The 21087-nt window shown below is 33.9% G+C and overlaps 1 protein-coding gene across 1 annotated transcript in view; it reads left to right on the top strand.

The window, feature by feature from the left end:
* LOC116463085 (syntaxin-binding protein 5-like) overlaps positions 1-21087 on the top strand; it is a 184223-nt gene that overhangs the window by 143905 nt on the left and 19231 nt on the right. The window contains exons 22-25 of the mRNA XM_032146044.2: positions 8578-8628; positions 11364-11603; positions 14657-15026; positions 15319-15484. Coding sequence (XP_032001935.1) covers positions 8578-8628; positions 11364-11603; positions 14657-15026; positions 15319-15484 — 827 coding nt within the window. The remainder of the gene's footprint in view (positions 1-8577; positions 8629-11363; positions 11604-14656; positions 15027-15318; positions 15485-21087) is intronic.

Raw genomic sequence — 21087 nt, 5'->3', positions numbered from 1 at the left:
GTAGAGGAACTGGGGCTTAGGGCTTCTATAGATGAATTTTGCGAGGATACAATTCATTCCATAACACTTACTGTGTTAGGTTTATGTAATACCTTGTATTCTGTACAGAATTCTCTTTTGAGATGTTGCAAAGAGTTTAATTATGATGTTATTTAGGCATTAAGTTTTATGAATGCTTGGAAAGCAGATGGGTCAGGAAAAAAATTGAAGACAAAAGCTCTGGGAGTTCAAGAATGAAAAGAACTTGGTATAGTCAAGTCTTTACTAGATAAGTACTGATATCTCTTTAAAGATTTACCTCTATTTCAGGTAATAGATATAGATTCTATGGGTATTTCCAGAAGTCATCTTTTTGATTAACAGGTCTGTATTTAATTTGCCCTCTTTTTCACTTTATTTCTTTTCATTTGTGAAGAAATTCATCATTCTATAGAAGTACAATTCCAATGACAGTTTTGGTTCATTTATTCATTGCAATTATTTATTCATTGTGTTTATTAAACACAAATTAAATGCTGGAAACAGACATATATAGAGTGTTTACAAGATAAATTCTGTTTCTGAACTCCTGGAATGTTTTAGCTTGGGAGATAGACATTGGTAGTATTAGTTCTAATGGCTACTAAAATACGTATGATACGTGACAAGAGAGTTACTACTTCGTGGTTCCACTTTTCCTCTTGGATTCCTTGCCATATCCTGCAAACTGAGTTTTAATCCCTTTACTATCTCAGTTGTTTTATTTAACACAAATATATTCCAACATTATCCCTTTCAAGACAGTAGTGTTGGATCTCTGCCTGTGGTGACAAAAGTAATATTGTCATTTTATTTTAATTGCTGAAACTCTCAGTATAAACAAAAATCAACTTGCTTTTATGACAGCTTCATCAGTCATAATTCTTTTTACCTTTTACCTTTATGTTATTTTTTACTATAAATTTCAGATTCTAAAAAGTGAAGTTATAGTTCTGTTTTTCTTTCAAGAACGCTTGTTTAGAAAAAAGATGTGGACACAGTGGGTAGAAAAACTAAAGGGAAATTACAAAACATCTGTTTAATTTGCTTCTCTTGGACATCATACATCTTTTCTTGGTATTGAAATTTGCATTGCAGACATAATTATTGTGATCAGGTATAGAACTTCATTATTCCTCCTTAACAAATGCAGCTCTTTATTTTTATACAACCAGACAATTTGATGTCCTTATTCAGGTTTATAAGAAGAGAGCAATGACCCACCTTAACAACCTGCCTACACTCTCTGAGACTAGTTTTCCTCAGAATGAAGAAACCTTCTGTCAGGGGCAAGGGTTGAAGAATACACAGTGGAAGAGGAAAACAGAAACTGTGTCTTTCAATAACTCATCCAGATTGCATGCTTTCAGTTTGAAGGTCACAGTAGAAGATGAGTAACTTCAAGACATGAACAGAAGTTTCTTGATAAGTACAGTGAAACGAGCTAGCTGGGTAAATGAGTTTCCTAAGTGATTCTGGAACTCCTGGGAATTAGAAATATGAACATCATAAAATTGTTGGACAGAGTCTACAACCCCATCATCACAGAGTTATACCAGTGTACAGGGTACAAGCCAGGAGGACCGACTGACTAGAGGCTCTCCAGAGATGGGTCTACTTCTTGTGGTCTTGCCATCAAGGAGGTTGACTAAACAGACCTGAAGCGAGTATATTCCCCAGAAGTCACAAAAATTGAAAGATACATGGCCAGGCGCAGTGGCTCATGCCTGTAATCCTAGCACTTTAGGAGGCCGAGGTGGGTGGATCACTTGAGGTCAAGAGTTTGAGACCAGCCTGGCCAACATGGTGAACCCCATCCCTAGTAAAAGTACAAAAAAATTAGCCGGGCATGGTGGCGGGCACCTGTAATCCCAGCTACTGAGGAGGCTGAGGCAGGAGAATTGCTTGAACCCAGGAGGCGAAGGTTGCAGTGAGCCGAGATTGCACCACTTCACTCCAGTGTGGGTGACAGGGTGAGTCTCCTCAAAAAAAAAAAAAAAAAAAAAAAAATACAAACTTTTAGCCGGAAGTTCAACTTTAGGCCTTAGGTTTGGGACTTAGCTGCCCACTAAAAACAACTATAAAAATTGGTCAAAAGTTACAAGCTTAGTATTTCCAGGCATTGAACAACAGGCTTTCCAGGACTGTCATCCTTGAGAAAATGGAGATACGTGAGGTGAGCCCCACGTTTCTCCCACCTTTCTGCTCAGCTTTCTGCGACAGAGCACGTTCCCGTTGCAGCACAAGTGGAGCTGCGATGTCAGAAGCTAAGGAGGCAGAGTGGAATTCTGGGTTGCTGGCAAGACTGGAATATTTGCTAGAGAGGAGGAGCTGCTCTAAGAAGTCCTAGAAGTCTCTGGAGATTCAAGCTAGGTCCTGAGAACTGTATATTTTAAATGCTTGTATTGGAACTGCTTTAAACCAATGATCTCAAGTCTTTGACTTAAGTTAGAAAAAGAAGGGCAAATTAAACGCCAAGTTAATAGAAGGAATAAAATAGCAAAAAGTAGGTATCAGTGAAATAATACATAAATAATAGAGGTAAAGAGTTTTCAAGGATGAAGGTGAACAGTTTTCAAGTATGAAGAGACAATAGGCAGACATTTCTACCATGAAAGAAGCCAAGGAATACAGCAGTCGTTTTTAAAAACTACCTCATGATGAAAGTTCCACAATTAAGTACTACAGCAAAATAACCCAAGAGATGGAAAGCCGTGGTAGGAAGATTGATGTTGATCTTTAAATCCATTTAAACTTAAAAGCTACACTAAACCTTTGTGCAAATTGTGATTATAATATACAATATAAGTTTTAAAACTTATAAATGTGAAAATAATATAACTAATAAAAATCAAGAAGAAGGAATGTTTGATCATAAAAGGAAAAGAGGGCTACTTTCCTGATCTTTCATACCTGAGAGCCAATATTTACTGTCTAATAGTTATAGAAATATTTCAACCTCTGAATGTTTTTTACAATGTATCTTCCTATCCTTAGAGCTTTTAAGAAAAGATATATCTTGTAATAAAAAAAAGTTTGAAATATAGTAGTTCCTTTAGTTTCACTTTAGTTAGACGTAAGGAAAAGCAAATGTTTATTGTATTTAAGCATATAGTATCACAAGTTTCTGCAAATATTTATTAGTGGCTATCTGTATACAAAGGTATCAGATGGATGTTCAATTAATTTAATGATTATTTCTGGTTAGCAGGATGTTGGGTGATTTTTTTTAATGTGTACTTTTCTGTATTATTTTAATTCTTTATAATAAGAATGAATTATTTTTACAAAAACAGTTTAAAATTTTAGTTTAAATGTTAGTAATGACATTATATCTGGTTAACAGTTGCTCTCTGAGGTTTTCCCAGCTTTACACTAAAGTACCTATGAAATCAAAGAAAAACATGGACATTCAGTTTCAGCAGGAATTAGGTAAGGATACGTGATCACAACCCAAGTCAACATTGCCACTGAAGACAAAGCCTTGGTAGATGCTGCACAGTTCTCCTGCCTGCCACTTACAAGCATTTAGATAGATGCCTCTTCATGCAAGGGAAAGAAACCCGTTACAGACATCCTAGGATTTAAATCCTTTCCCTCCCTTCCTCCCTCTCCCTCACCTCCCTCCTCCTACTCCCTGCCCCCACCCTGTGAAAGGCATGCGTGCAAAATAGACAAGGTTCAGAGGTAGATAGGCGATAACTAGTTAACATTCAGATATCTCAGCTGCACTCAATACAGTAACAAAATGGACCAACTTCTCAAGTTTTGAGGGGATATAGTTGTGAGCAAAACTTTGACATTTTACCAAAGTTATGTATGTTTTTCTTTGTTTTCATCTAAACAGTTTTTGTAGTATTAATATACCTTTGAAAAAATATTAAAGGCACACTTCAGAGCTCCTTGGGAGTTGGGGGAGTTGTACTGGCATTAATTTCCTCCTATAAAACTCTATCCTAAGGAAATCCAAAATGTATGCAAAGATTTATGTACAACATTTTTATTCCTGTGTACACTGAAAAATTGGAAAATGCCTAACTGATTCATAAGTGTTCATATAAATATGCAACCATTAAAATATACTGACAGTTAATGACATTAAGAAATGCTTGTTTTAATAGTGAAAAGTGGCAGGATACAGATTTCTTTATGTAGTTGACCTCAACTACGTAAAGAAAAGTGGATTTTTAAAAGTGATAGGAAATATGCAAAAATGTTGCTTCTGACTATGGCCATTAATAGTGACCTTTTTTTCTGTTTCTTCTTTATTGTCCAAATTTGCTATGAAAACACATAATTCAAAATAACTCAAAGATAAAAAAGCATATATAACATAAGATACAGTAAGATAATATAATCTGATAAGGCCCTCTGAATCTGTTAATTAAGAGGATATGTGTTTACATTCATTCTGTGCATTGAGAAAAAAATAGCTTTAAAATATTTTCAGGAAGAAGCTAAAAAACATTATCCTGAGTTTCAGACACCTTACACAAGAATTGATACTGTGATTTCATCAGTATGTTGTTGTAGAACAGGCAAAACTGATCATCTGTGCTTAAAAAGCATTAGAGCCATGGTTATTCCTGGAAATGGGACAGGGATTGATTAGGAAGAAGCATGCATGTCCTTTTTGGGGTGAATGGTAATGTTCTTTATCTTGCTTGTTCTAACAGTTTGAGTTACAGAGATGTATATGTTGTCAAAACTCAGTGAATATACCTTTAAAATTTCTGCATTTGTATGTAAGTTTTACATCAAGAGAAAATATACTGTTAACCAAAAAAGAAATGTTTGCTGGTTTTATCTCCACATCCCATGGTCTTAGATAAGTGTTCCAGACTGAGATAGGGTATAAATCCCATGTACTCCAGTTAACACCTTGTGCCTACCTCTGTGAGTAGTACATACTACATTTTGGAGTTGTTTCATCTAACGTGAGCTCCTGGGAGGCCAGAAGTATATCCCTGCCCTCTGGCACATTACAGGCATATGTCCAGTAGATATTTAATAAATGAATATTCACACCTCCACATGTAACAGGTTTTTCTGTACTCATGGAAGGCCTTAACTCTGTATTTTTAAATATTACTTGATAGCTAGAATTAACACAAATAACAAAAGTTAATCTTCTAATGTTATCATTTCAAGTTCTGCATTCAAGGAGATTGCTTAAAATTTTATCCAAATATAATAGCAATATGGCTTAAATATCTGTTAAAGTTGGTGTCCAGATTGTGGATATCCACTTGCAAAGTGTTTCGGGAGAAAATAATAAATTGACTATATTAAAATTTATATGACATTTATAGTAAAATGACTCTAGTCAAAAATCTTCCCAGTCATTTTGTGTGTGATTTTAACCTCTCAATAAAAATGTTGAAACTAGACTGAGAATTATTTGGAAAGCTGATTAGTTATATTTAGTATTTTTTACATAATAAAGAAATTAAAAATAGTACTAGAAAAAAACTTTTATTCTATGGGAGAAGTTAACTTAAATTTTTAAGAATACTTGAGGTTATATAGAATCTTTTTAGTAGAAATCCTAAGGAAAATCAAAAGCATGCACCCAGAAAATTCAGAAGGAAATTTTCTGCTGGTATGTTTTTTTGGCAGCAATGTATGTATAGATGGTGAATGAAAGCGTAAATATGTTAAATAAACATTTCTAATTGATTAAAATATGTATTTAATATTTAATGTATTCAGAGATGAATTTGTCACTTTTATAAATCACTGAAGTTATTACTCTTCTTTGTTTAGCCATATATATTGAGTTTAGTTTTTGAAATGAACTTAAAAGGTTGAGCTTATTATAGTGGCGCATTGCATTCTATACTTTTGTCCTAAATTTTTTTTATGATTTTGTTTTAGTTACTTAAAATTTTGCCATAGAATTAGAATGAAGGAACATTAGGTTATTTGCAAGTATAGTAATAGGTCGTCTGTATAGTGTTTTACATTTTATAAAAAGTTTATATCTCACCTTATTAACAATAAATAATAACATTTATTAAATCATACTATGTGCCAGGTATTATGCTCAGTTCTTTGCTTATGTTATCTTACAGAATCCTCACAACTATCTATCCTCATATTACAAATGATGAAACTTGAAGTTTAGAGAGGCAAAGTGATTACTAAGGTTACACATGTAGTAGTTAGTTAAAGTGGATTTGAACCTAGGTTTGAGCTGATTCCAAACCCAGTCCTAACCACTATACTTATTCTTCCACGCTTATTGAGGCTTGTTCACAAAATGTTTTTGGTGGGCCTAATTATATAGACGTACTGGGATTAATAGTTTTGTCTTGGTTACTGCCATGAAGTTGCTTAGTGTCTAAGGACCTTGCTACTCAAAAGTGTGGTCCACAGACCAGCAGTATCAGCAGCTCCTGGGAGCTCGTTGGAAATGTCTCTTAAGCCCTAGTCCCAGAGGACAGAATCAAGGTGTGGATTTTAACAAGATCTCCATGTGACTGGTGTGCACATTCAAGTTTGAGAAGCAAAGGATTTAAAATAACTTGATCAGATCAGAGTAGTGATGTCTAGAGAGGCGGCGTCCATATTATATGATTCTAAAAGAGTTACCTTTAGACTGTGCCAAGTTTATTTTCTACATCTGATATCATGCACATTGTATAGATATTACTTATCAGTCTAGGTATATTGCACCTATGATATTTGATGAAAATCTCTGGATTTTTCAATGTTTAATGTTGCCTTTTGGAGGACTGTTTTAGAGATACAGTATTTTCTAATTTTAAGTGTATTGGATTTCAAGCACAAGAACAACCATGTATGTGACATCAACTAACTACAGATGTTATTTGGCCATTTTAGTTTTGTATTACATTTTCTTTTTTAACTGAAATTTTTTACATCGGTGAAAATGAGGTGACTGTTTTATAAATTTAACCCATTCTTGTTTGCTAAAGGATACTAATTAAGTTAATGAAGCTGAGAAGTGAAAATTTGATGTCCCTTCCAACCCACATTCCTTCCCAGTCTGCCTAATGCCTCTTTCCTAACACTGGATTTGTCATTTTTTTAGATGTGGAAGTCATGTACTATGACTGGATTTCTCTTTGTTTACATGGCGCCCTTATGGACTAGCAGGGTCTGTGCTTTAAATATCTCCTAACAGTCCAAAATTTAACCTAATATATTCATTCCTGTATTAACAAACAAATGCTTTTTGAAAATTTCACATAGGAAGCACTTTTCTTTTACGCATGCACTACCACTAACATGATAGATATAGTTGAACAACCCCTAACTTTAAATCACTTTCTAGATTAAGACAATAACTGATTTTGAGGATGGAAAGTGGATTCCAGTAAGTTTATACATTCATTCTTTTTCCAAGATTACAGAAAAATGCCTGTGGTTTGCATCTTATGTAAATACCATAGTTTTAGATTATGCATGATCTTACTTTGTTTTTCACTAAAATGTAAATAGAAGAGTTAACTTATATCAAGGAGTGGTTGAGTCAGATATTGTATAATGTAATCAAATACTTAAATTTGATTAGATATAAGTTTGGCCTATAAGCTAGAAATTAATTTAAAAAGTAATGAACCCAGCCAGGCACGGTGGCTCACTCCTGTAATCCCAACACTTCGGGAGGCCAAAGCGGGTGGATCACTTGAGGTCAGGAGTGAAACCCCATCTCCACTAAGAATACAAAAATTAGCTGGCAGTGGTGGCTTGCACCTGTAATCCCAACTACTCAGGAGGCTGAGGCTGGAGAATCCCTTGACCCTGAGAGGCAGAGGCTGCAGTGAGCTGAGATCACACCACTGCATTTCAGCCTGGCAACAGAGTGAGAATTTGCCTCAATTTAAAAAAAAAAAAAATGAACCCAATAGCTATGAAGATTATGAGCTGGAAAGATTTTATATCATATACCCAAACTTAGTCTTAGGCCTCTATTCTCCTTATCTGCAACACCTTTCTTCTGAGAAGTTACTTTTTCTCACTCAGAAAAGCTTAACCCTTTCCTGTGAGCCTAAGAAATAATTAGAAGTTAGAATTTAAAAGGCTTCCTTAAAGTACAGATTTTAAGTACAAAAAGATATTACATCAAGTAAGTAAAAACTTTTAAAAAGTTGGCCAGGCTTGGTGGCTCATGCCTGTAATCCCAGCACTTTGGGAGGCCAAGGCAGGAGTTTGAGACCAGCCTGGGTAACATAGTGAGACCCCATCTCTACAAACATCCAACATAGCCAGGCACAGTGGTTACATGCCTATAGTTCCAGCTACTTGGGAGGCTGAGGTGGGAGGATCCCTTGAGCCCAGATGATTGAGGCTGTGGTAAGCCTTGATTGCACCACTGCACTCAGCCTGGGCAACAGAGTGAGACCCTGTCTCAAAAAATAAGAAAATAAAAAGTTGAAAAGATTTACTTTCCACTCCTAATATTACTCATCTTTTATTTATCTCAGCATCTAGATTTAGTAATAAAAGTATTCACTTCTATCTTGAAAATCAGTTGATATTAGTATGAATCAAATATTCTTCAGAATTTTAAAAATGTCTTTTATTTTTCAGCAAAGATGTCAAGGAAGTTAAGCTTACCTACTGACCTAAAGCCTGATTTAGGTAAGTAAAATAAATATTCAAAATAATTTAACTCCCTATAATGGGAAGACAGGGAAATCAGAAGATTTATAATTACTGTAAGATAGTCATTGGAAAGCAAGTTTAAAATGACTAAGATGCTTAAGGTTTAAATATTCTTTGGAATAGTCTTTAGAATGCCGTCTGTAAATTTAAAATGACAATTATAATACAAATTCAAGCAAACCAAAAGAATATATTTTCTTAGCCCTCTCATACTTTGTCTAAACAGAACTTAGCATAAGATTGAATTTGTGCAATTTTAGATTAATTTGTATTAAAAGTGGTTATATCCCATTTAACCGTGTGAAAACCTATTTTGAACTCTATAAAATTATTTTTATACTAATGAAATATTTAAAATTTAAAATAGATTAACTTTTTTCTATATTACAGTGAATCATAGCAAGAATCATCGTTATTAACTTTTTGATTATAATAAGTTGGGAAATATTTCTTCCACAGCACTTTCTGTGCAATTCATTTATTATGAAAGCAGGATGAATATATTCACACATTCATTTTGCTTTATATCTAACCCACAAACAGCACCTTGATATCATATAGGGACAAATGACATTTCAACAAAGATAAAAGTAGAATTTCATGTAATACATATAAAACATAGTATCTTTCTAAACTCATTTTTTATTTAAGAAATTTCTTTTGCCTTTAACTAAATAGGTATGATTGTGTAAGGCTGATTTCACCCACCTCTTATCTTAGAGATAACTAGGTTTTCTCCCTTGCATTAGCCCACACCCCTCACCACTGTTTATTCTCTAGATTTCTTGACTATGTTTCTTATGCATCATACAAACTTAGGTGTTGGTCCATTTAAACATACTAATTTTAGCATTTCCAAATCATTATCTTCAGTTATGCTGATAGCATGTGATTTTGAGTGTCATTTGCTATATATTCCACTGTCATTTGTAGAAAGTTTCATTCGTAGGAAAAACAACTTAGTAGAACCCTGTAATATCACTAGTATAAGGGAACAAGAGTTAATCATAGAATATAGGATAGTAGACATTTTGAGGTCATAGTTTTCTCCACCAAAAAAAACAGATATGATTTGAAACCAAATATATCTGAGGCATACAGTGTGCATTTTTCCCCTATAGCAGAATCCAGAGTTTTAATCAGACTCTCAGAGGCCCAGGATTTCAATAGCATTAAATATTACTAGTTAAAGTGGCTTTGTATATTTTAGTTTCTTAAAAATCTGGGTACATGTAAATGTACTTTTAAAATTATAAAAATACCATAGCAAATTATTTTTAAAGCATACTCACATTTACAAATCATGTAAGTAATTTAATGAAAGTATGTACTCCATGCTTTTATAGATTATTCAGGTTATGGTTTAGCTAGCATGCCCATGTATGCCCTAAGCCAATTATAACTTTGACTATTGTATACCTGTAACATTCCTGTGTTGCCTAAGTAATGTCCCTCAAGTCATTTTGTTGTTGAACTGTTACTTGGTGGAGATTCTTGGCTGCTGATTATTTTACATTGGTCAAGGAGGCAATGGGGAATAACTCCAACTATATTGATAGGTTCAAACTGCCAGATGTTGGTAAAGCACTGAGGCCAATGAGCTGTTGTGCAGCTCCAGAAGCTTCTGTGCATAGAATTCATTTTTGCTTATGGGGAAATTGTGCAGCACTGTACTTTGACTATAGCTTCACCATCCTGGATTCTGTAACCCAGAAGTCAGAAACCATGGGTGATTTTGTTACACTTCTGATTGTCACATTTCAAATGTCAGCCATAGGAGGCAAACATCAGAACCATTATATACTTTGATATGAATTAGTTTCTTACCCTGATTTTTACCTGAACAGATTCATCTCTTGGCATTATGTTTTGATTTGGGAATATAAAAGTTTGTTGAATAAGGCTCTCTGTGGGGAGGAGAAAGTGATATATACAAGTAGAATGTTGTAAGTATGCAGACAGTAGCATGACAACAGTGATTTTATGGCATGATTGTATCAGGTACAGCTGGATGGAGGCATTAATGACAAATTTTGTCTGAGTTTAGATCAGCTGAAAAGATCACATAGTCAAGCACATTTCTGACATCTAAACTAGAACTTTAATTCTCAATAATAACCATAGCATTCCAGCTGTATGATAATGGTGATATGGCTGTCTGGAGTTGCCTAACAGAAAGTTTTAGACTTGGAGATAGACACAAATTCTGACTCTACCATATACTAGCCAAAAACTTAACTTCTAAAACCTACTGTTGACTGAAAGCCTTACCAGTAACATAAACAGTAGATTAACATGTATTTTGTATGTTAAATGTGTTATATACCATATTCATGTAATAAAGTAGGTTAGAGAAAAGAATGTTATTAAGAAAATCGTAAGGAAGAGAAAATGTATTTACTATTCCTTAAGTGGAAGTGGATCATCCCAAAGGTTGTTTTTCCATAGAGTAGACTGAAGAGAAAGAGAAAGAGGGAGGGGTTGGTCTTGCTATCTCAGGGGTAGCAGAGGTAGAGGAAAATCCGTGTATAAGTGGACTTGTGTAGTTCAAACCCATGTTATTCAAGGATCAACTAAAATGAAGTTAAAATTAAATATGCTGTAGGTTTTGTCTTCTTGCAGATTAACTATTTAACCAAATTTATATTAAAAAAACACAAATAACTTATTTTATAACTTCAGCAATCTCACAACATTTTTAACCATTTCAGATGTAAAGGATAACTCCTTTAGCCGATCACGGAGTTCAAGTGTAACGAGCATTGACAAAGAATCCCGAGAAGCGATCTCCGCTCTTCATTTCTGTGAAACATTTACTCGAAAGACGGACTCGTCCCCTTCCCCTTGTCTATGGGTTGGAACAACGCTAGGAACAGTGCTTATCATTGCACTGAACCTTCCCCCAGGCGGAGAACAAAGACTTCTTCAGCCAGTAATTGTGTCTCCAAGTGGTATGTATTGCTGCCGCACTTAGAGTTACATTACAGGTGTGATTTACTATGATAGAAGCCTTTGTTTTTCATTCTTGAATTGATCTAAGAATTCTAAAATGTACAGTAAATGGGGACAGTGGCAGCCTTATGTTTTAATGAAAGAATACATAGAGCAAGATTTCAGGATGTTGTTTGTTTATACAGCCATTCAAGTTTTGCCATTTTTTTTTAAACTTTGGGATCCTGTGTAAAATAATTACTATGTAAGAAAATTTTTTTAAAAAAAGGTTACAATAATACATTCCTAATACCTCAAGCAAAAGAATGCTATAAATTTAGTAGAAAAACAGAAAAGTGCATTTTTAAACATTCTGCACATGGTTATTTTTCATCTCCAAGTGTGAAACCTGAGATTATTTTTCTACTTTGAAGTGTTAGGAAAAGGTGACTTGAGAGCAAATTTTAAAAGATAGCACTAGACTTCATATTTTGAAAATGAGGTTGGATTTTGTCAAATGTTTGTGGAGTCTGTTAGGTCAGGAGGTAACTGAGAATTCTGATTTCTTTTACTACTCATTTATGCTCATCCAGATAGAAACAACCATGATTTTGCTTGTAAATCTATCTCTTGTTTGTGCTGACTTTTACAGTTTTTGGAATTTAGAAGTTAAACTACATTTATGATTATATTTCTGAGCCATCTTTACATTAAATATTCAGTTTGATTTATTCATTTTGCTCTGTAAGTGCGTGAGTATATACTGCACATCAAGTTGTTAAAGAAAACAGGTTACATAACAATATTCTTACTAATCTCAGTTCTTATTAATAAATATGTGTATAGGAATAAAATAAACTGGAAAGTTGAAAATCAAAATGTTAACAGGAGTTATCACTTGTAAGTAGGATTTGGGGTCATTTTTATTTTCATTTTTTTACTGATTTGTAGTTTCTAAATTTTCTACAGTAAACATACACCAATTTGTAATAAGAAAAAAAGTTTCCAATAAATGAAAATGACTGAGCGGGATTAAATATAGATAATTTACTGTTAACTACACAAAAAGTATTTAATATACTTTCCAACTTGCAAAAAATCAAATTAGCTGTAAAGTGAATACAAAAATAACTTTCATATGTAAGAAAGAAACTTAGTTTCTTAATGATGGAATCTTTGAGGTTTGTTTTTAATAAGATGCCTATTTAAAAATATGTCAGTGACACTCATGTCATCTGTATTGGATCCCTGAGAAGAAAGAGATGTTATCAAGCTGATGAGTTTCTGTGCTTCAGAGCCTAAAGTGGTCTACTTTGTCTGCTGTTATTTTTTCTTTTCTTCAAGAGGAAGATTCAACAGTTAACCACTACTCTACTGGGAAGCATGCTGAAGTCCCATCAACTGTAGGACAAGCATACATTTAATGGTTATTTTAGGCCCGTTTTTTTTAAAAATCCACATACTGGAACAATATATGTGCTATAAACAGTTCCCAAATTAGCATGGATAATTCAGCTGACCTCATCAAAACTTTAAAGGTGGAAGGACTCTTTAGGTGGACCAGAATAAAAAATAAGAGATCTTGAAAGAAAAGCTAGCTTTATAATATGTTTTGAGATAGTAATTAAAACTATACGATTATAACTGTCTTGTGTTTCGAAGTTTTCTACCAAGCTGCTTAAAATAGTGAAATTACCGGCTCACCAAACTTGGATGTAGAGTAGGGTTACTAGATTTAGCAAATAAAAATATAGGATGCCCAGTCAAATTTTACTTGATATAACAAATACTTTAATATAAGTGTGTCGCATTGGACAGATATGTAGCATTTGGGACATACTTACACTAAAAAGTATTCATTGTTTATCTGAAATTCAAATTGAAATATGTGCTCTATTGTATTCTGCATCCTTACTATTGATAAAACATAAATGCAAAGAGGAAAGGAAAGAATATTTTTTCTTCTAAAATGTTTTGAGAAAACATCAGGAACTCTTTTTCTTAGTAATAAAAGAAAATAATATGTGGAAAAAATACTGCAAGCTATAAAACCTTATATAAATCTAAAACAAAATATGAAAAATCTTTGAGAACTGAATGCTAACTCAGTTATCTACCCTCCCTTCCATTCTATTAATGTTATCACTTAGTTTACTCAGAAGTGAGCATAAAGCATATTTGTACATTATCAAGGATATAGGGGGAAAGGGTACCATTAATTGAAGCAAGTCAAAAAATGTAACCCCTACATTAAGATGATAAACTGACCAAAATAATGCCTTAAGTATATCTGACAGTTGTTGTAAATCATTTAAGAGGAATTATGATTTTAGAGGTAATGGTTAGAAATGTGTGGATTTTTTTTCATTGTTCATCTAGATCAGTACTGTCTATTAGAGATGCAATGCAAAGCCACATAAATAATTTTAAATGTTCTAGTAGTCACATTAAAAAAGTAAAAAGCAGGTGAAATTAATTTTAATAACATTTTATTTAGCCCACTGTGTCCCAAATATTATCATTTTGGCATGTAATTATTAAAAGTGATTGAGGCATTTTACATTGAACTTTTTGGAGTGCTAAAGTCTTCAGATGGGGCATGTGCTTGAGTCTCACCATGCACTGCAGTTGTTCATACACTTTGGACACGGCGCATTCCCAGTGCTCTGCAGCCACATCTGGCCCCACACTGACTGCTCCAGGTGCTGTCCACTTGCCCTCCTGCTGACTGGTAGTGCACTTACTGGGTATAAGAGAAAACAGTTCCAGATACTCCAGCATGTCGTTTGTTTATTCATTTAAAGATCAGATACGTGTTTGCAAAATTTATCATATGTAATTAAATTGTGAGTGATCATTAGTGGCATTTATCTATTTGGAGCACGTAAATTGACATCTTCTTCCAGACTCATAAATACCATGCTTAAAGTCTGAATCCTGTCAATGAGCCAGTGTTCAGTTCAATATGCGTTCAGCATATATTTGAGTATCTACTCTATGTCAAACTTAGAATAAATGTGTTTACTCTGTTGATTAAAATATTTCAGTTATTTACTAGACTTCTATATTTTAGGTACTATATTGAGGTTAAAAGGTGCAATCTTGAGAATGGCATTTCTGGATACCACAGGCTGCTTAATACCACCTGCGTATGAACCGTGGAGAGAGTACAATGTTCCTGAAGAAAAAGATGAAAAGGAGAAATTGAAAAAACGGCGGCCTGTCTCAGTATCCCCCTCTTCTTCTCAGGAAATTAGTGAAAACCAGTATGCAGTGATATGTTCTGAAAAGCAAGCAAAAGTAATCTCACTGCCAACCCAGAACTGTGCTTATAAGCAAAATATTACAGAGACCTCGTTTGTGCTTCGTGGAGATATTGTGGCATTGAGTAACAGTATCTGCCTTGCTTGTTTCTGTGCCAATGGACATATAATGACTTTTAGGTAAGAGTTAGATATGTTTTAAAACACAGATACAGCATTTCCTCCCTCAAGGTATACTACAGAATTGTTTAAAAGAAATGCTTTTTTTGTGTGTATAGTCTTATACTCTGAGAATTTATTTTTATTCTCAAGTGAACAAGTATATGAGGAGTATAAACCATTTTTTATCTCCCACTCAAGTATACAAACTAAATCATAAGATTTATAAGGTCTCTGCCGTTTTTAACAATGATAGTGTGTTCAAGACCAAAACCTACCTCATTATTAACAAGTTTTTAATTTTTTTCTCAAGTTTGCCAAGTTTAAGACCTCTGTTGGATGTGTATTACTTGCCCCTTACCAATATGCGGATAGCCAGAACGTTCTGCTTTACCAACAATGGACAAGCATTATACCTGGTTTCACCTACAGAAATCCAGAGACTTACTTATAGTCAAGAGACCTGTGAAAATCTTCAGGTAATTAATAAAAATACTACTGTAATTTCTTCAGAGGTAAAGTATTCTCTGGGGGCCCATATACTGTCTGCGCCTTATTCTCATGGAAGTATACAAGTGAGCCTACTTGGGAAAATCCAGACTGTTGAATTAGACTTTCAGAGCACATGCTTTGAGACTCCCATGATTAAAAGTATCTTCTTCAGACATCTGCTATAAGCAACTTCATCTTACTAATCTATATCTGTCTTTCCAGTGATGGCAGAGAAATATGAACTGGTGCATACATTTTTACCTACTCTCTACATAGAATAAATATCTATTATACACACACACAGTCCTTTTTAAAGAAGTGTGTTAATATGAAAATAAATGAGTCTATTTGGGGGCAAATTTTGTAATCTCAACTCCTATTCACAAGGATATTTACACAGAAGAAAAAAATGTTATTTGGTAGTTTTCCTCTAGTATTTTGGTTGATCTGTTTTTGAGAGACTATATACAAATTCTTTATATACAGAAATGTGTCCTTTTTTAAGTATTTGACTGCTGTATGTGCTTCTGTGTGTATTCGAAATGATCAGTTTAGCTTTACCTTCCAAAGTAAAAGTGCTCTGGAAATATTGAGCTAAAATATTGATTGATATTTGATATTTAGAGGAAAGTATTATCTAGAGGAACTTTATAATGAAAGTTTTTGCAATTATTTAGCCCTGTTTTACACATTTGCAAATTTGAATTTGTGGCTTATTATTTTTAGAACATGAGCTTTAGAGTCAAGAAGGCTGAATTCAAATCCATCTTGCTAACTATACAATTATGTAATCAGACAAGTTACTCAATGACTCTAAGCATCATCTTTAAAATTAGCATAGAAGTGGTATCTCAGAGGATATGATATGGTTTAAAGGAGACTGTGCATGTAATGTGTTTAACATAGTGCCCCTGGTACAGAGGGTGCTTAATAAACATCAGATGATGTTGTCCTCATTGTGTTATTATTTCAGTAAGCTATACTATACTGGAAACCTAGTCCTGAGTAGTATTGTAAACTTTAAGAGTAAAACAAAATTACATATCTGACATTAGATTTAAATTCCCATTTATGTTTGGGTGAAAGTTATTTTTCAAAGATTCCTAAGTTTCTGAAGTAAAATTTTATTTTCTGTTGGAAGGATAAACCTTAAAATTTTCCTTTTAGCATTTCCTTTCACTAGCAAAATGTTATGTTAAGAAATAATATAGACAATTGAATATTAATTCATTTCCATCTGAAATGTCTTAATTCAGCTACTTGAAAATCTAAACTTCATCACTTTTCTGGGCTCAATTTATTCTATCCTTTAGTTGGTGTTTTCTTTAATTATTCTTAAGTTAATAGCAGCCATAGTTTACTTATTTATGTTTAAATGAAATAGTCTTTTAGTAGTAAACTATATTTTAAACTGCTATGTGCCTTCATCATACAGAGATAAACAAAAAATGGACTATCTTAAAGGAATTTGTGGTAAAATGTTTTCTTTGGGCAATATTGACATGTTATTTACCTTTGTATTTTTAGTACCCAGAAATAATGCCTTGGTAAAAATCCGTTGAAGACTATGATGAACTTGATAAACACTATACCTTGGTTCCCTGAGTACCCTTTTACATTGTGCATTCCTTTAACTTTAGCCCAAAATAAAGAAAATGCCTACAAATATTTATGGAGTTTCCAGCCAAGATGGAATAATAGGAACCAGATTAACCCTCCTTCCTGTAACAACCTAAAAAAAAGCAGACAGAACTCATGAAACAATGGTTTTCAAATTACTAGACATCTGGCAATGAAGGAAAGTAATTTCTGACAGATAGTAATCAAAGAAGGTGTTCCAGCTTTAATGCCTTAATAGAGTGTTCAGGACATGGCACAGGGCGAAGGTACTAAGTTAAAGCCTGGCAGACTTCCCAAGTTGAAGAGGCAGGAACAAGAGTTTGGAGACACCAGGCAAATTCGAGAGAAAAGAGCTACAAAGAGAAAGAACCCTGGAGATGTGCAGAGTCCCCCTGAGTATACCATATGTGCTATTCAGCACGTACACATGACTAAGCTTTCAGAGCAGAAAAAGAACCATCTGAAAGGAACAGAGGATTTGTAGAAACCATTCCAGGAACAGTGCTTGTTCCCAACAACCAGAGTGGAGAAACCCATAATTTGTGTGGATATTAGTTTCCTGAGGCCACAAACTTGGTGGCTAAAACCAGTATAAAATTACTTGCTCATACTTGTAGAAGCCAGAAGTCCAAAATCAGTTTTACTGAGGCAAAATCAATGTGCTAGCAGGTCTTGCTCCCTCCAGAGGCTCTAAAAGATAATTATTTATTGCCCCTTCTTAGTTTCTAGGAGCTGCTGGTATGCCTTGACATTGGGCCACATCACTGGAATCTCTGCCTTTATGGCTGCATTACCTCCTCTTCTGTGTGTGAAATCTTTCTCTACCTCTCTCTCTTAAAAAGACACTTGTAATTGGATTATAACCCATTCAATAGTCCAGAATAATTTCCCCAGAGCAAGATACTTAATCACATCTGCATAGACTCCTTTTCCTTGCCAGGTAATATTTGTCAGTCCGGAGATTAGGACCTGATATCCTTGGATGGTCCATTATCAGCCACTACTACAGACATGCCTAACAAATCGCAAAAGCAAGAATCAAAAGGATGAAAATGTTTTCTGTCAGAATGAAATTCAAGAAAACTTAAAGGAAATAAAAACTATTTAGCACACAATGAGGTGAAAATCGCCATGTCTGGTATCCAGTCAGTTACCAGGCGTGCAAAGAGACAGAAAAACATGAGCCATCATGAGGAGAACAATCAGTAGAAACCAAACCAGAACTGACATACATACCAGAATTGGCACACAGAAGGACATTAAAACAATTATAACTGCGTTCCATATGTTCAAAAAGTTAGAAACATGAAAGATACAAAAATAAAATCAAACTTCTAAAGATGAGAAACCATAGTGTTTGAGGTGAAAAATATGCTAAATGGCATTAACAGCAGATTTGACATTACAGAAGAAAAGATAGTGAACTTGAAAGCGTAGCAATAGAAAAAAATAACAGTGTTTGAACTTGGCAAACTTATAGCCCTGAAACACCTATATTAGGAAAGAAGGAGGTCTCAATGCAATGATGTCAACTTTCACTTTAAAAAACTGAGAAAAGGCTGGCGCAGTGGCTCACGCCTGTAATCCCAGCACTTTGGGAGGCCAAGGCGGGTGGATCACAAGGTCAGGAGATCGAGACCATCCTGGCTAACACAGTGAAACCCCGTCTCTACTAAAAATACAAAAAATTAGCCGGGCGTGGTAGCAGGCGCCTATAGTCCCAGCTACTTGGGAGGCTGAGGCAGGAGAATGGCGTGAACCGAGGAGGCGGAGCTTGCAGTGAGCCGAGATGGCGCCGCTGCACTCCAGCCTGGGTGACAAAGCGAGAGTCCATCTCAAAAAAACAAAAACTGAGAAAAACAAATTAAACCCAAAGTAAACACAAGAAAAAAAAGTAATAGACATCCAAGTGGAAAACAAAGAAACAATAGAAAAACATCAGTGAAACCAAAAACATCAATGACACCAAAACTAATAAAATTAATCTCAAGCCATGCGAAGAAAGAAGTTACAAATTATTAATATCAGTAATAAGAGAAGTCTCATTACTATATATTCTATAGATATGAAATGGATAAAAAGGGAACATTATGAACAAGTTTATGCCAAAAATATTCAAAACCTTAGATGAAATGTACAAATTTCTTTAAAGACAAATTACCAAGTCTCACTGAAGAAAAAATAGATAACCTAAATAGTCCTGTATCTATTAAAGAAATTGAAATAGAGGTTAGAAACCTTGGACCAAGAAACTTCCAGGCCTAGATGGCTTCAATAATGAGCTCTATCAACATTTCAGGAAGAAATAACACCAGTTCACAAACTTCCAAAAACTGAATTAGGATTGCTTCCCAGCTTATTCTATGAAGGAAGCATTAACCTGATACCAAAATTAGACCAAGTCATTATAAGAAAAGAAAACTACATATAAACCAATATCTCTCACAAATATAAAAGCAAAATTTGTAAAAAAAAATTTTTTTTGCAAATTGAATTCAGCAATATATCAAAGGCGTAATACATTATGACCAAGTGAGACCTAATCCCAGGAAAGTAGGATTGACCTAACATTTGAAAATCAGTCAGTGTGATCCATCTTATTAAAAAGCTTAAAAAAGAGCAGTTGACAAAATCTAACAAATATTCCTGATTTTTAAAAATTCTACAAACAAGGAACAGAAGAAAACTTAAAGAGCATGTAAGAAAAACCCACATCTCAAATAATATTTAGTGATGAAATACTTAATTCTTTCTCCCTGAAATCAGCAATTACAGAAGAATGTTCACTCTCACCACTTACATTCAGTATTGTAATTAAGGTTCTAACCAGTGCACTCAGGCAAGGAAAAGAAAAGGAAAGGGGCTGTCTTTATTCACAATGACATGATCGTCAGTATAGGAAATCTAATAAAATCTACCGTAAAGGTTACTAGAATTAATCAGTGTGTTTGGCAAGGATGTAGGATATGAGAACAATATACAAAAATCTTATTTCTATATATTAGCAATGAACATTTGGAAATTGATATTTTAAAAGCCATACCATCTATAATAGCAACAAAAGTATGAAATACTTTGGGATAAATCTAACAGAAAATGAAAGATCTCTACACTGAAAAACTATAAAATATTAATAAAAATTTTTTTTAAGTCTTAAAACTTTTTAAAATTTTTTAGAAATTTTTGTAGGAATTGACAAATTTATCCTAAAATTCATACATAAATACAAGAGAACTAAAATACACAAAACAGCTCTGAAAAAAATGGAAGGGCTAACACTACCTTATTTCAAGATTATTATAAAGCTGCAGTAATCAGTAGAGAATGGTATTTTTGGCATCAAGATGAATGGATCAGAATAGAATATCCAGAAATAAACACGTACATGGACAACTGATTTAAGAAACTTAAGAAAACATCTGTTACCTTATTTTGGGAAAAGATTTATTAGCCGTGACACCAAAAGCAACATCCATAAAAGAACAAATTGATAACTTCAACAAAACTTAAAATTTCTACTCTTCAAAAGACACTTTTGAAAATGAAAAGACAACTTATAGATGGGAAGAAAATCTGGACAAAACATAAATCTAATAAAGGACTTGTCTGTAGAATATATTAATGACCCTTAAAACTCAACAGAAGGAAGAGAAACAACCCAGTAAAAACATAGACAAAATATTCAAAAAGAAAGCTCACCATGAAAAGATTTTCAACATTATTTATCATTAGAGAACTGCAAAGTAAAACCACAGTGAGATACCATTAAACACCTTTGAGAGTGGTTAAAATTAAAAAGAATACCGTGCCAAGTTTTGGCAAGGATATAGACGAACTACAACTTCATACAATGCTGATGGGAATGTAAAAAACTATAACCACTTTGGAAAACAGTTCAGGAGTTTTTTAAAAAGTTAACATTCATGAACCAAAGACCCAGCCACTTTACTCATTTTTTTTTAATTAAAAG

This window comes from Hylobates moloch, unplaced genomic scaffold, assembly GCF_009828535.3.
Source record: "Hylobates moloch isolate HMO894 unplaced genomic scaffold, HMol_V3 SCAFFOLD_27, whole genome shotgun sequence".
Classification (NCBI taxonomy): Eukaryota; Metazoa; Chordata; class Mammalia; order Primates; family Hylobatidae; genus Hylobates; species Hylobates moloch.
This window is presented reverse-complemented; position numbering and strand designations above follow the sequence as displayed.